Source organism: Mercenaria mercenaria, chromosome 6 (assembly GCF_021730395.1).
Source record: "Mercenaria mercenaria strain notata chromosome 6, MADL_Memer_1, whole genome shotgun sequence".
Classification (NCBI taxonomy): Eukaryota; Metazoa; Mollusca; class Bivalvia; order Venerida; family Veneridae; genus Mercenaria; species Mercenaria mercenaria.
In genome coordinates, this window is record NC_069366.1 from 13542302 (window position 1) to 13557177 (window position 14876).

The 14876-nt window shown below is 36.2% G+C and overlaps 1 protein-coding gene across 2 annotated transcripts in view; it reads right to left on the reverse strand.

The window, feature by feature from the left end:
* LOC123549627 (acyloxyacyl hydrolase-like) overlaps window positions 1-14876 on the reverse strand; it is a 32084-nt gene that overhangs the window by 16829 nt on the left and 379 nt on the right. The window contains exons 1-10 of one of the 2 annotated variants that reach the window (XM_045337856.2): window positions 14606-14802; window positions 11985-12141; window positions 10645-10744; window positions 8824-8886; window positions 8516-8580; window positions 6809-6869; window positions 5940-6010; window positions 5592-5640; window positions 3222-3365; window positions 34-103 (exon numbers count right to left, since the gene is read on the reverse strand). In XM_045337856.2, the coding sequence (XP_045193791.2) occupies window positions 34-103; window positions 3222-3365; window positions 5592-5640; window positions 5940-6010; window positions 6809-6869; window positions 8516-8580; window positions 8824-8886; window positions 10645-10744; window positions 11985-12127 (766 nt within the window). In that variant the 5' untranslated portion in view covers window positions 12128-12141; window positions 14606-14802. Of the gene's footprint in view, window positions 1-33; window positions 104-3221; window positions 3366-5591; window positions 5641-5939; window positions 6011-6808; window positions 6870-8515; window positions 8581-8823; window positions 8887-10644; window positions 10745-11984; window positions 12142-14605; window positions 14803-14876 lie in introns of those variants that run through there. The other variant, XM_045337855.2, reaches the window with a different exon arrangement.

A 14876-nucleotide genomic window follows, 5' to 3' on the forward strand; every position in this document is an offset into this window, starting at 1 on the left:
TCTGAAAGAAAAAAAACAACAACAATATTTTACCTGTTCCGTAGGACAATTCTGGCCAGTCTAATTCATTTTCACCGATAAATGGCAGAGGTTCAAAATTTGCCTGAAATGTTAATTATAAACTTCTTTACTGTATATGCACATGAAACTTTTACCTAAAATAATAATGCAAAGGAGAGCACTGTATTTGTCTGTTACAATAAACTCCATGTACTAGGTAACTTTATGAAAAATTAAGATAGCATTACTGAAAGTGTAACAGCATAAAATACTTTCCTGACATGAAGCAGTAATTTTCAATTGGACTGTTCTCTCACAAAATAAAAATGTGCTGTGCAAATATGAACCTGTATTCTTCTCTAACTCAGTCTTTTGCTTATCCTGTTCCTTACATGATCCTACATCCTATCTCACTTAGTTCATTATCTTGATTCCAACCTGATCATACAAACTCCTCTCACTTAGTCAGTTTCCCATCCTGTTCCTTACCTGACTGTACATCACTCTCTCATTCAGTAAAATTCCTTATTCTGTTCCTTACCTAATCTTGCATCCCCTTCTCATCCATTCAATTCCCTGTCCTATTCCTTACCTGACCATACATCCCCTTCTTAATCAACCTTTTCCCTATCCTGTTCCTTACATGATCATGCACCCCCTTCTTAATAAACCTGTTCCCTATCCTGTTCCTTACCTGATCATGCATTCTCTTTTTATCCATTCAATTCCCTGTCCTGTTCCTTACCTGACCATACATCCCCTACTTAATTAACCTGTTCCCTATCTTGTTCCTTACCTGATCATGCATCCCCTTCTTAATAAATCTGTTCCCTATCCTGTTCCTTACCTGATCATGCATCCCCCACTCAGTCAATTATCTATCATGTCCCTTACCTGACCATCTCTCACTCAGTAAAGTTCCTTATCCTGTTCCTTACCTGATCTTGCATCCCCTTTTTATCCATTCAATTCCCTGTCCTGTTCCTTACCTGACCATACATCCCCTACTTAATCAACCTGTTCCCTATCCTGTTCCTTACCTGATCATGCATCCCCTTCTTAATAAATCTGTTCCCTATCCTGTTCCTTACCTGATCATGCATCCCCCACTCAGTCAATTATCTATCATGTCCCTTACCTGACCATGTGTCCCCTTCTCATTCAGTCAATTCCTATCCTGTTCCTTATCTGACCATACATCCCACTCTTAATCAATTTCCTATTCTGTGCATTATCTGACCATTCATCCCCCTTTCAATCAGTCTGTACCCTATCCTGTTCCTTACCTGATCTTACATGACCCTCTCACTCTGTAAAGTTCCCCCATCATGTTCCTTACCTGACCACACATTACCCTCACAGTTAGTATTTTATATTATTATACCTCACATAAATGTCCAATGCAAATTTCCCATTAGTTTAACTTGAATAATATATCATATTCCCCAGTGATTTTATATCACATGCGCAAAATCGTTATTTTCAATTTCTGCGCAGGTGATATGATCCATAATTTCATATCACATGCGCAACAACGTTATTTTGTTTTTCTGCGCATGTGATATTATTCTTTCATATCACCCGTTGAGAGATTGATACTTTCGCATTGATTTTCTTTTTTATGCTACGTGCAAAATATTTCGAATTTTCATCAAATATTGAATCGAAACTACAACAATAAGTTTGGAAATGATCTAACTAAGAAAATGAGTACTCACACTTATATGTTTCATTTAGAAAAAAACATGTTATCGCCGTTTTTCGATTGCTACTGTTTGACGCAATGTTGAAATATTAGAATAAATATAGGGGTCAGCGATACGTAAACGTCTCGACTAAATCTATCAAAAAAAGTCTTATTACAGCAAAGTCGCCACAAATTATGTGTGCTAACAAGTAAAGACTCCTTAATTCTGTCTTCATTATTTGGTTAGTAATTACTTTTTAATGTTAAATAAATTATTATGTTGATTTTGCAGTAAATGCTTTGACCCTTATAAGCTTTCGGTATAATAAAATAAATATTGCATTCCTGAGAGGGTGATATGAAAAATGTTCACCCCTCGAAATATGAATATAGACCTCGGCTAGTGCCTCGGTCAATATTCATATATCTCGCGGTGAACATTTTTCATATCACCCTCTCAGAAATGCAATATTTATATACTATTCCTTACCTGACCATATATTTATACCCTCACAGTTAGTATTTTATACTATTCCTTACCTGACCATACATGTCTAGTAAAGTTCCCTACTCTTGTTCTTTACCCAAATATACATTCCCACTCACTCAGTCAGTGTCCTATCCTGGCAGTTCTGTGGAGTTAAACATTATTCATAAAGGTGGAAACAAGCAATGTGAAGACTTTTTCAAACTCCCTTAACTCTTTCTGCCTCTCCTTACATCCACCTCCTCTCTGATTCAGTTAATCACTTTCCTTCTCATTCACTCAGCCCCTTTTGTTCCATACGAGAGAGAGTTCTGTAGAATTAAACTATCCACTGGCAATGGACTAAGTGACCCCTTACCCTCTCACTATTTAAGCCTTTACAATGTCAAATTCCACCCCATCCCACTACCAGTTTGCTTACCACTGAGAGTTCTGTAGATTGAACCACTCTCTAGGAAGATGTAAGTGTGCACTAACAACTGAGAGTTCTGTAGAACTGAACCACTCTCTAGGAAGATGGAAGTGTGCACTAACAACTGAGAGTTCTGTAGAACTGAACCACTTTCTAGGAAGATGGAAGTGTGCACTAACCACTGAGAGTTCTGTAGAACTGTACCACTCTCTAGGAAGATGGAAGTGAGCACTTACCACTGAGAGTTCTGTAGAATTGAACCACTCTCTAGGAAGATGGAAGTGTGCACTTACCACTGAGAGTTCTGTAGAACTGTACCACTCTCTAGGAAGATGGAAGTGTGCACTTACCACTGAGAATTCTGTAGAATTGAACCACTTTCTAGGAAGATGGAAGTGTGCACTTACCACTGAGAGCTCTGTAGAATTGAACCACTCTCTAGGAAGATGGAAGTGTGCACTTACCACCGAGAGTTCTGTAGAAATGTACCACTCTCTAGGAAGGTGGAAGTGTGCAATAACCACTGAGAGTTCTGTAGAACTGAACCACTCTCTAGGAAGATGGAAGTGTGCACTAACCACTGAGAGTTCTGTAGAACTGAACCACTCTCTAGGAAGATGGAAGTGTGCACTTACCACTGAGAGTTCTGTAGAATTGAACCACTCTCTCGGAAGATGGAAGTGTGCACTGATGGAGTCCCCTAACACAGCAATACCTCGAGGCTGAGACTGTGCACAGAACATATTCTCATACGGTACATTGGAAGCTGGAGTGTGTCCCTATATCATGAAACAATAAAACATTACTACAATATACTGGTACAACAGAGAACAAAATCTGCATGAATCTCTATTCTTCTGTTAACAATAATCAATAAATAAAACTATAGGACAAAAAGTACTGTGAAATCATTTAATTTCGTGGGCATGAAATTTGTGGTTTTGGTCAAAACGGCAATTTCGTGGGGATGTGAATTCATGGATTTCAACTTTTGAACATAAAATGAATGGGAATTTTACTTGTTCGCACAGTAGTTAAAAATAGTAGCCTTTAGTTTAACATAGATCAAATACATTGTCAAACAGAAATAATTAAGTTTTGTGGATGTGGGAGTTTGTTAAAGGGTCATAATGCCTTTGTTTATAATGTGGCTGCCATCAATATCTGTTAAATTCATTCAATATTTTTTTCTTCTAATATATGTAAATAGCTGAATACTGATTAACATAGAAGAAAGTTCTACTGAATTTATTGTTATTCATTATCTCCCTTTATGGCTCTAACTCTGTGAGATCTTGTGCAGTAATGAAAGTAGTGCTTTTCTGACCATGTAGATACTTACACTAAGCCCTCTTTACACAAGGGAAACAATCTGTTTATATAGTGACATTGTTTAGTAGACACCGTATGTTAATCCTAATCCTGTCCATGTTATACCAGTGCAATGGAAAAGTAATGTACTGTGAAATTATTTAAATTCGCTGGCATGAAATTTCGCGCAAATGTGAAAAAGGACTGTTTCGCGCGGGCTTTAATTCGCGCATTTTCTATTTTAGAAATGAAAAATAAAGTTAAAAATAATAATAGCATGGTCTTTAATTCGCGCTTCGGTCCTAGCGCAAAATACGCAAAAATTCGTCCTACGCAAATAAAAATGATTTCACAGTATCTATGTTAAATGCTATGCATTATAAGACAGTCATGCATCGAACAGTCCTGAAATTGATTTCTTTGATTTTCTCATATTTCTAGATGTTTTTCCCATACTTTGACGCATATATATGGATAGTAGAGATTGTTCTCTTTCCAGCAGTAGTCTTTTCAACATATATTTTACCTTGTGAAATTCTGTGGGTTTGACTTTTTCAAAATAATCCGTCTGTTTGTTGACAAATTTCACCACAGAAAATGTCACACTTTCCCCAGGGCATTAACTTATTTGATCTTTACACAGTTTTCTATTCAGATTGTTAATCCTTGTGGCAATTATGCATAATTATGCATGCTTTTTCCCTGTGTAGAGATAAAATGTGCAATGGGCCACATTTAAAAAAGTCTTTGTTTGCTGTCTCCCGACCCTACTTTATTTTTTTTTTTGGTGTGGGGATTATACTTGTACCAGCAGATATATGATCGTTTCTTACAGAATATTTCTTCTGTAAAAATAACTAAATTAAGACAAATCTGTATATGTCATATAAAAGGATGAAATTAAATAGTATAATTTAAATTTTCTTACTTAATATTATTTTGCTTACCCGGTACTTGAAATATATGCGGCACTTGTCATATCGAAACTTAAAAAAAACAGTATTGTCAAATAAAAACTTTTGGAGCGCTGCATTTTAAGCTGGTAGGTAGGGAGACAGCAAACAAACAAATTTTTAATTTTGGCCTAGTTTGCATGGGGTACTAGGTCAATAGCCACCTAAGCCTATAGTAAAGTCATAGCGGAGTTGTCATATTTTTTCCAAATATTTTACTCGGGATCATTTTTTTCAGCTCAAATAACTTTTTTCCGAAAATGCTATCTAAAGTATTTTTTCAGGCTACATACTTTGATGCAGTTAGCTACACATATATCTAAAATAGATAGTTCCTACTTGAAGTCTGTATTTTTAGTTACACTGCCTACACCATGTAATTATGCATAACATTTATTTTTGACAATTGTTTCATCAGTTTTTAACATAAGATTTAAAGCCTTATAGAACTTTTAAGTCCACAAAATTAAAAACCAATCTGTAAATAGAATTCATTTTACTAAACCACAATAATTTATGCAAACAAAATTAAACAACTGAATGGCATTTCTAACCATTAACACAGGACTTTGAAGTGCAACATACAAAAGCACTTAATAAAGTTTACAAAGAATGTAAGGTCATGAACTGACACAAGATTATTTTTTTTGCTCAAGCATAGTTCAATATAAAATTACTGTGATCTTGGCTATATATTTATTTACTGTCATATTCCAAGATGAGTTTGTCTATATAACTTACCTTTATACCATTACAGTTGGAATCAACTTCTCTATCACCGTCTATAGGTCTGTCAACACAGAAAAAAATAAATTATTAATTTAAAAGCCACATGCCTCCAGATTTTTTTAAAGTAAAAAAGTACTTTACTTGTAAATTATAAGTGTAGGCTGATCATGGTCTGCACTGTTTGCTATTCTGTCAGTAAATTTTCATTGAACACCCTTCGAATAATAAATGGTACTGCCCAAATTGAATGAAGGACCAGTCCATTTTAGAGATTTAGTAGGCTAATATTTAAGCAATACTATGTTTCAAGCAAAGATCCGGATGAGCAGAAGCATGTAAAGTCTGAAGATAAAACCTGACCTGGCTCCTGGATGTGTACTTCGTCTTTCATCATCACAATCCTTCCCTCGCCATGAATAACCTCTCAAAGTCTGAAATTCATTAAAACAATAAAGATGTCAAATCATGCTGTGTATTATTCTCACAGGTTAAATTAATTTTGTTTCATCCGGATTAAGCACAGTGTTTCATTTGGATTTAGCAAACAATTTTCAAAATAATTTAAGTAAAATAATGGTGATCAGCTAATTTTATAAAATGTAAGTTTTAATAATGTTTCACTGTCCATCAAACTTTCAGTTCAGATGTACAAATTCATGCAAAAATAAATTTGTATCTACAGATATATAACTTTAACCCTTATCATGCTGAACATGATTGATTCTTTCTTTGCAACCAGTGCAGATCATCATCAGCCTGCACATCAGTGCAGTCTGATCATGATCTGTACTGTTCGCCATTCAGTCAGTATCTTTTTGGAAAACACGCCTTTTAACAGTTAATGGTACTGTCCAAATTGAAAGATGGACAAGTTCATTATAGAAAAGCAGTGTAAGGGTTAAATTTTTTGTTTTATTATGGCCCTGAAACAGATTCCAGGATAGTCATACTAGCTTGTTGTGAAAATAATTATATTTCACAATCAGACAAGTAATTTCAGGAAATATATCTACTGTTGGCTCTGACATTTTGTAGCACAACAAACATTAGACAAAAGGCCTTTCTGGTTCCAGGCAATACTGGTTCCAAGCAATACTGAAATGCTAAAACATTGTTTTGCCCTGGTCAATATAAGCCTGTCAAATAATGTATACAACATAAAATAATGCATACAGGAAGATATCATAGAGGGTACAATCTACTGTAAATGTGTAAAAATGTATGATTACCTCATATGGACTGTGCTTATCCCCATCCAAGTCAATGGCTGGTTCATGGTCAGAAAATATACTGAAAAGCAAAAACACAAAAAACATATACAACTAGGGATAGCAACAAAATTGTATAAAAAGTTACATTTCACATTGATACGTTGATATTTCACAGTTTGATATTCTAAAATCTACAAAAAGTTCACAAAGGTTAACAAATGTTATAGGAAGATAGTTTCATATATATATACAAGCTAAGCTCATGTAGCATTATAATATAGCAAAATTTATGACTGACTGTGGGAGGAATGGCCTTATAGAATTTATACAATATGATATAACGAGTGTAGGACAAAATCCCCTGCGGACAAAACCCCCTTTGCTCATTTTTGCATAGGCGGACAAAACACCCTTCATGTTTTTTACAAGGAGGACAAAACCCCCTTCGCACTTTTTTCAAGGAGGACAAAACCCCCTTCACGGTTTTTACAGGGAGGACAAAAACCCCTTCATCCTAGAATGAAAAGGGCAAATTAAATAATAATATTTAATTAATCAAACTATCTGAGAGTTATTTAACAATTTACTTTAATGAACAGTTCAGTGAGAAAAAACATACAATTAACAAATTAACATGTCAATTAATTAAGAGATATTTCACACTTTTTTTCTACAAACTATAATAATTGTATAATTATGTATAGTCTGATTAATCTCAAAGTCATTATGGAACAAACTGTAATAATTGTATATAATAGATTAAGTACATCAATTATCCATATTATAATATATCTTCAAGACATCTTTTTCTATAAATAAAATGATAAATCTTAAAGTGTATTATGATGTTTTCCCTAAATTTGAATCCTTATAAAAAGCAAAGGGGGTTTTGTCCTCCTTGTAAAAAATGTGAAGGGGGTTTTGTCCTTCTTGTAAAATTCATCGAAGGGGGTTTTGTCCTCCTTGTAAAAAAACATGAAGGGGGTTTTGTCCGCCTATGCAAAAATAAGCGAAGGGGGTTTTGTCCGCAGGGGATTTTGTCCGGATCCCTGATATAACGATTATCCAATCACTGAGCCATCGGCTAATGGGTCCCAGTCAAAAGCATTTGGATTTAATCAAAAATGTCTAATACACTGCAGTCGGCTGCCTGCAAACATTAAAGGATGTGCCACGCAAGCACTGTAATGTCATTTGCTAATTACGGACCGATTACCAAAGTGACAATCTGGCCATTTGACAAGTTTATTGATTATTTGAGGGTGCGACCGACAATTTCCTGCTTGGCAGGTGATTGTGTATTGAGATTTCAGACTGAAATTTATACTTTTTGACCATTTTTACCAAACATTTTTTCACTTCACAAATTGGTCTGAAAAGTCAAAATTCGATCCAAAACCAACAAATTTCTGAAGCCCTGCCAATCAGCTGCTAAATCCAGCTAATTCTGCCTGGAACAAGTTAATTCCAGTTATCTCCCATGTGGGTTGCAAAAACAGTCCATTTTAAAAGAAACCTAAACATTTTATTTACTTTTAATTGTTTTAATACAACATACATATGTAATGTTTTTTCTACTTTTCTGATATAATAAAATTCTGATTACTTAGGTCAGGGTTTTCTTAGATATATTAAAAAAGTCCAACACTAAATTCATCAAAACTTAAAAGCTGAGTCCTGCCTAAATCAAGAAAACTCAAAGGAAAAGACTTCTCTTGTACTTACAGATTGATCCAGTCACATATCTCTTTGATTCCTGGTAAATCACATATCCCTGCTCCTATACGAGGCTGAAATATACATGCTCGTGATGCTGGTAATAAGGTTATAATGACATACATGCTTTCCAACCTTTTTAGCCATGTTTGAAAGACTTCTCTTATACTAAGTAGGTTATATTCAATTCAGATTCAGAACAGCCCAAAACCTAACCACAGACTATTTTAACAGATTATGATTCTAAATTTATACTTTCCTTGCTATTGTCTTTCTTAAGATATAAATGCTTAAGTTACATAATCTTTTCAACCTACCATGTCAAGACGTTTAGCTTTCTTCACCAGTCTTGGATCTTCTGTATAATGGTACAGTCTTTGCTGTAAAGTAAGCAGTCAATTTATCTACACATGTATAATATAAAGTAATACAGATATACTAAGAAATATGTATCTAGACAAATACGTAAATGCTTTTGCACTGATCTTACTTTGACTTTTTTCTCTTAATCTTGAACAAAACAAAATAAAACAAGAAGCTGCGTTCAATAAACGCTTGATGCACCCGGTGGCATCCTTGTCGATACAAAGCAACCTAAGTCCAAAATGAGGTCAAGGTCAAACTGAGGTCAGGTGATGTTTGAAGATGAGGAATGGTCACAGGTTACATCTGCATTAGTATCAAGTCATTCTAGTAAGGGGTATTGATGCTAGATGAAATGGTCCCATTTGGTTAACCAAGAGATGGCCCATACAAAGCAACCTAAGTCCAAAACGAGGTCAAGGTCAAGGTCAAACTGAGGTCAGGTGATGTTTGAAGATGAGGAATGGTCACAGGTTACATCTGCATTAGTATCAAGTCATTCTAGTAAGGGGTATTGATACTAGACGAAACGGTCCCATTTGGTTAACCAAGAGATGGCCCATACAAAGCAACTTAAGTCCAAAACGAGGTCAAGGTCAAGGTCAAACTGAGGTCAGGTGATGTCTGAAGATGAGGAATGGTCACAGGTTACATCTGCATTAGTATCAAGTCATTCTAGTAAGAGGTATTAATGCTAGACGAAATGGTCCCATTTGGTTAACCTCGTACGGACGAAAGAACGGACAGGGCAATCACTATATGCCTCCCGCATCAGTAGATGCCGGGGGCATAAAAACCTACGTGTGTGTAAAGAAAGATGATCCTAGATGAAAGTGAGTGGTTAATAAAGTTATCTTGAATATTTTAGTTAAAGATTTATTGTCAAATGCTTTTTTACAGAGGTGTACAACAAATTATGCAAAAATAAAGCATATGTGGTCATCATTCTAGCAAGGACGTACCCAGTTTGATATGAATTACATGCATGGGAAAGAGGGTGGGTGTGAGAAGGGGTGACCCCCTCTTGTTGGTGGGGGTACGGTGCAGTCTGGCTGCTTTTTAGGGTGGTACTGTGACAAAAAATTATATGCACATGCGTATTGTGCATAACGGTAGTTACGCCCTTGAATCTAGTGAAGTTTATGTCCTTCTTTGCACTATAGTATGATTAGTTCATTTTTATTCAATTTATATAAACTATAGATGTGTATTTGAGCTTATCTTAATAAGAGCTGTTTGTAAAACATATACTTACCCAATGATGGCCTGTCAAAGGTAATTTGGTGTTAAATTTGCAGTTTCAGGCTGGCTGTTACCTTAACCCTTATCATGCTGGACACGGCTGATTCTGCCTGGCAACCAGTGTAGATCATGATCAGCCTGCACATCTGTGCAGTCTGATCATGATCTGCACTGTTCACCATTCTGTCAGTATCATTTGGTAAGCACCACTTTCAGCTGGTACTGTCCTAACTGAAAGATGGACAAGTTCATTATAGAAATTTAGCAGGTAAGGGTTAACCTTTGACCTTATGTCCCAAAAAGCAATAGAGGGTAGCTACTGACCAAAGAATATTTTGCCATGAGGTTAGATGGCTGTATCATATGAAGTTTGACCATCATACAGGCCAAATCATTCTCTAGTTATTGATCGGAAACCAAACTGTCTACTGATCAACAGGCCAACCAACTGACACGAGCAATACAATAATAATTCCCCTTCTTCATTGAAGAGGTGCGTAATAGAAAATAAATTAACAAAACAATATAAGTACATTTTTCTTCATGGGAAAGAGATTGCATTGCCTTCCTTTCTCCGTGTAGCAGAGTCCGATCTTGTGACATATCAAATCTGGAGTGTCACCATCTTCAATACTGTAATATATACAATAATCAGTCAACTAATGCAATTCAAAAGGTTGTCTCCTAAGGCATGATAAATAGAATTTTGTAATGTAACTTCTGAAGAACATTGCTGCATCAGTAACAAATCTTAAAAGTTAAGACAATAAATTTAAATTAGTTGTCTGCAAATAATTGACAATAAAGATGGCATACATACATTTGTATTACTGAAGCATTCAAACCAAGTAATAATATACGGTATTAAACCTTAGCCTCTACAATTATGAAAATGAAATGGTCCATGCATTCAGATTGGCCCCATACCATAATTATTAATGGACTGTTTTGGTAGCAAATTACATGACTGAATAGAACAGCGCAACCATGATGCACCTGCACATGTGACAGTCCTGAATCTTGGTTGACTGTAGGCAAATACTTTTGGACAGCTAAAGTAAAACTCAAATATTATAAATACAATTTTTAATAATGGTCAATGGGCCATAACTCTACAAACGAATGAATGGACACAAGAACCGGGTGCCTAAAATGGCACTACTGACACAACATCTGTAAACCTTGGTGACTCTAGGTCAAATACTTTGGAGCTACCATGAGTTTAACTAAGTCAGGGGCTATAACTCCTACAAGACTGAATGAATCCGGATGCGAAACCCCAGGTGCACAACTGCACATGCTGACCAACATTCCTGTAAACTGTGGTGACTCTAGGTCAAATACATTTGGAGCTATGCACGACACAACATTAAAATGACCAATTTTTTACTAAGTCAGGGGCCATAACTCCTACAGGACTGGATGAATCCGGACGCGAAACCCCAGGTGCACAACTACACATGCTGACCAACATTCCTGTAAAGTTTTGTGACTCTACGTCAAATACTTTTGGAGCTAGGCACGACACAACATTCTTGGAAGGACGGACGGACGGACGGACAAGGGCAAATCTATATGCCCCCCCCCCCAAAGTGGGGGCATAAAAAATAAAATTTTAGATCAATCTTGTCTAAAACTGTGAACATAACAGTCTAAAAACAAGATGGGACTATCAAAGAACAGTTCCTAAAAGTTGGACTACTTACACTAAAATCTGAATTACAACTTGTCTATGGACACTAAGACAATCAGAATTTGTCATGGGACACTAAAATTTTAATAACAGGTGGTAGAGGGACACTAACATTGCAATTAGACTTGGTCATGCAAGGAACACTAACATTTAAATTAGGGTTGGTCATGGTACACTAACATTTCAATTAGGATTGGTCCAATATACTCAAGAAATCTCATGCATGGATTCTTGAACTGGTCTGGAAGGTAGTTACACAGTCTCTCTAGAGAGTTGATGAGTGTCTCATTGTGTATAACAGCCGTTTGTTCTACCAGACCCATCAATACATCACATGCTGAAATACAGAAGCATTCTGTTAATACAGCTAGTCAGTTTTAGCTATATATCATTTAAGGGCATTCTAGACATTGCATTGTTTTCAAAGCATTAACACATTGCTATTAAATGTAACACATTGTAGCATGTAAAATTGTGACACAAGTTATGGATATTTCAAAATAAAAATACTAAGCATCATTGAATATTTAAGAGTGATGAAGGAGAAATGAGACACGATTGTTATGTATAAGCAATTATTTAGTACAGAATATAACAGAAAAATGTATGCCCCATATATAATGATTTTTGTTCAATATAAATAACTTTTTTATCACAAATATTTTAAAAGTGTCATTGGTATTTAATGTAAATCATGTATAAGCATTATTTGTGTATATCATCAGACAAAAAAGTGAGTGTCTCTTCAACAGAGCAACTCTACAATTAGCCAGGGTTGGCATTAAAGCGGGAAATACTTATACTTTCAAGGATGGACGGGAATACTGGGAAATATAATTGAGACCAAAATTTTATATTTTAGCTATAGTAACATCCCCTTCATACTACATTTATTTTCATTATCCCTTTATACACATTCACTTGTGTTAAAAACAATAAGATGGGAAGTCAATGACATTGAAAGGGAATAATGACAATAATACACAATACTTTGCCTCAGGCAATGACTGACCATATGACATGTTTAACAGATACAACTTAGTGAACAAACAGCATCTGTTTTGTATTTTTTTCAGTTAATCATTGTCCAATCTACAGAACTTCTAATTAATTATTATATTATTATGCCTCAATATGCCTGGTGTCTGTTTTTAGCACATATATACATGTATTTGTTCTTCAAAACCTAGGGTTGACATCAGATACATTTCTTTTTATCATTTAAACATAGAATAATGTCAGATGTTTTGTGTCAGCTAGCTGGCTATAACTCAGATCATTCTGCTAATAATAGTATCTTTTACAGCTCATTATACATTTGTATTGATTCTGTTAACTACTGTTTATCAAGCTTATAAGTCTTCCCACCTATGTTCCTTTGTTGTACAGTCTTCCTGACTTAAAATAAATTTGAGCCACACCATGAGAAAACCAGCATAGTGCCTTTGCGACCAGCATGGATCCAGACCAGCCTGCGCATCTGCGCAGTCTGGTCAGGATCCATGCTGTTTGCTTTCAAAGCCTATTGCAATTAGAGAAACCGTTAGCGAACAGCATGGATCCTGACCAGACTGCATGGATGAGCAGGCTGGTCTGGATCCATGCTGGGCGCAAAGCCATTATGTTGGTTTTCTCATGGCGCAGCTTATCTTATCTTAAATTATGGTCATTTTAACTGAAAGATGAAATAAATTCCTTTATGTAGCAAAATGCATAGTTTTAGTTCACAGAGCATTTCATTCAATAATGAACATGAAACCTAAAGATCCTGAAAAGATATTTTTAGATATATCATTGAGTCTGACATAGGTTGATTGACTATGTAAAGTAGAAAATCCATTTCTGAACTGTGTGGCAATTGGTCTGCTGATGCGTCAAGTGTGGTGTGCTGTGTGTTGTGTGTTTGTCACCTTCCGCTTTCAGCCTCCACCGCTGGCTAGCCTTCTGGTGAAAAAGGAGCCGAGTGCGTAAGTCTTCCCTGCCAGTAAATAGCCTCTCTGCAGACAAGCCCTTTGGTGCCATACGGTAACTGAGCACCTTGCGGCCTCAGGCAGAATTGCAGGGGACTTGGAGGAGGTCTGCCCCCAGACATGTGACATGCCAGGCCCACCGGTGTGTGGACACATCCTGATGCCTATGAACAGACCCCCAGCTATGGGACAAATAGCTCCTGTGTTCCCAGGATAGGGTTTTTAACTCGGAACTAAGGGTGAGGTAACCCCGAAAGAAACCTAGAGAGTTGACGACAGAGGTGCTGGGCCATTGGCACTCTCTTAACGAACCACAGCACCATGCAATATCGCTATGACTACACAGCCGCGAACAACAAGAAGAAGAAGACATTTCTGAACTGTTAACTACACAGCCTCAATAGCCTAGTGGTAGGCATCCACTCTGAGTGCCAGAGGTTGTGGGTTTATCCAGGCTGTGACATACCAAGGACGTGAACAATGGTACCAGTGGCTCCCTTGGTTGGCACTCAGCATTTAAAGGGAAACTGGCTTCTCTTCCCACATACCCACATGGCCATGGATTCCAGCATGAATGAGGTGTACAGACTGATTAATATAAGTTGAAGAACTTGCAGACCTAATATAAATTATTATAAACTAGTGAACTATATCATGTGTACCTGTGATAATTACCTGCATGTGCAGTATATTTCTCGTTCATGTATGTGACTGTAAACAAAGTTGAAATGGTTCAAAGGCAAGCCATATGATAGGTGAAGCATTATTCCCTTCTTTTACATGTTACAACCAAGCAAGAAGTTATGGGCTGGACTCACTGTTTATACTTACATTTCTGACCTGCACTTAATTATTCCTGTGGCCTATAACACTCTTATGAGGGGTTTTCAGTATCAGGGTCTTTCATTATCATTTTGAGTGACTCTGGCAGTAGGCAGGGATTGAAACATTAATTAACATTCAGTTATTTGATGTTTTTGTCACAAATCATTAAACAGCATTTTTCTTTGATTTAGAGTCATTTTTGTAATATATCCCACTACTTCCTATTTTGTGCAATTCAAGGGTTTTTCCCATGAAGGGAATGAATCACAGGTAAATA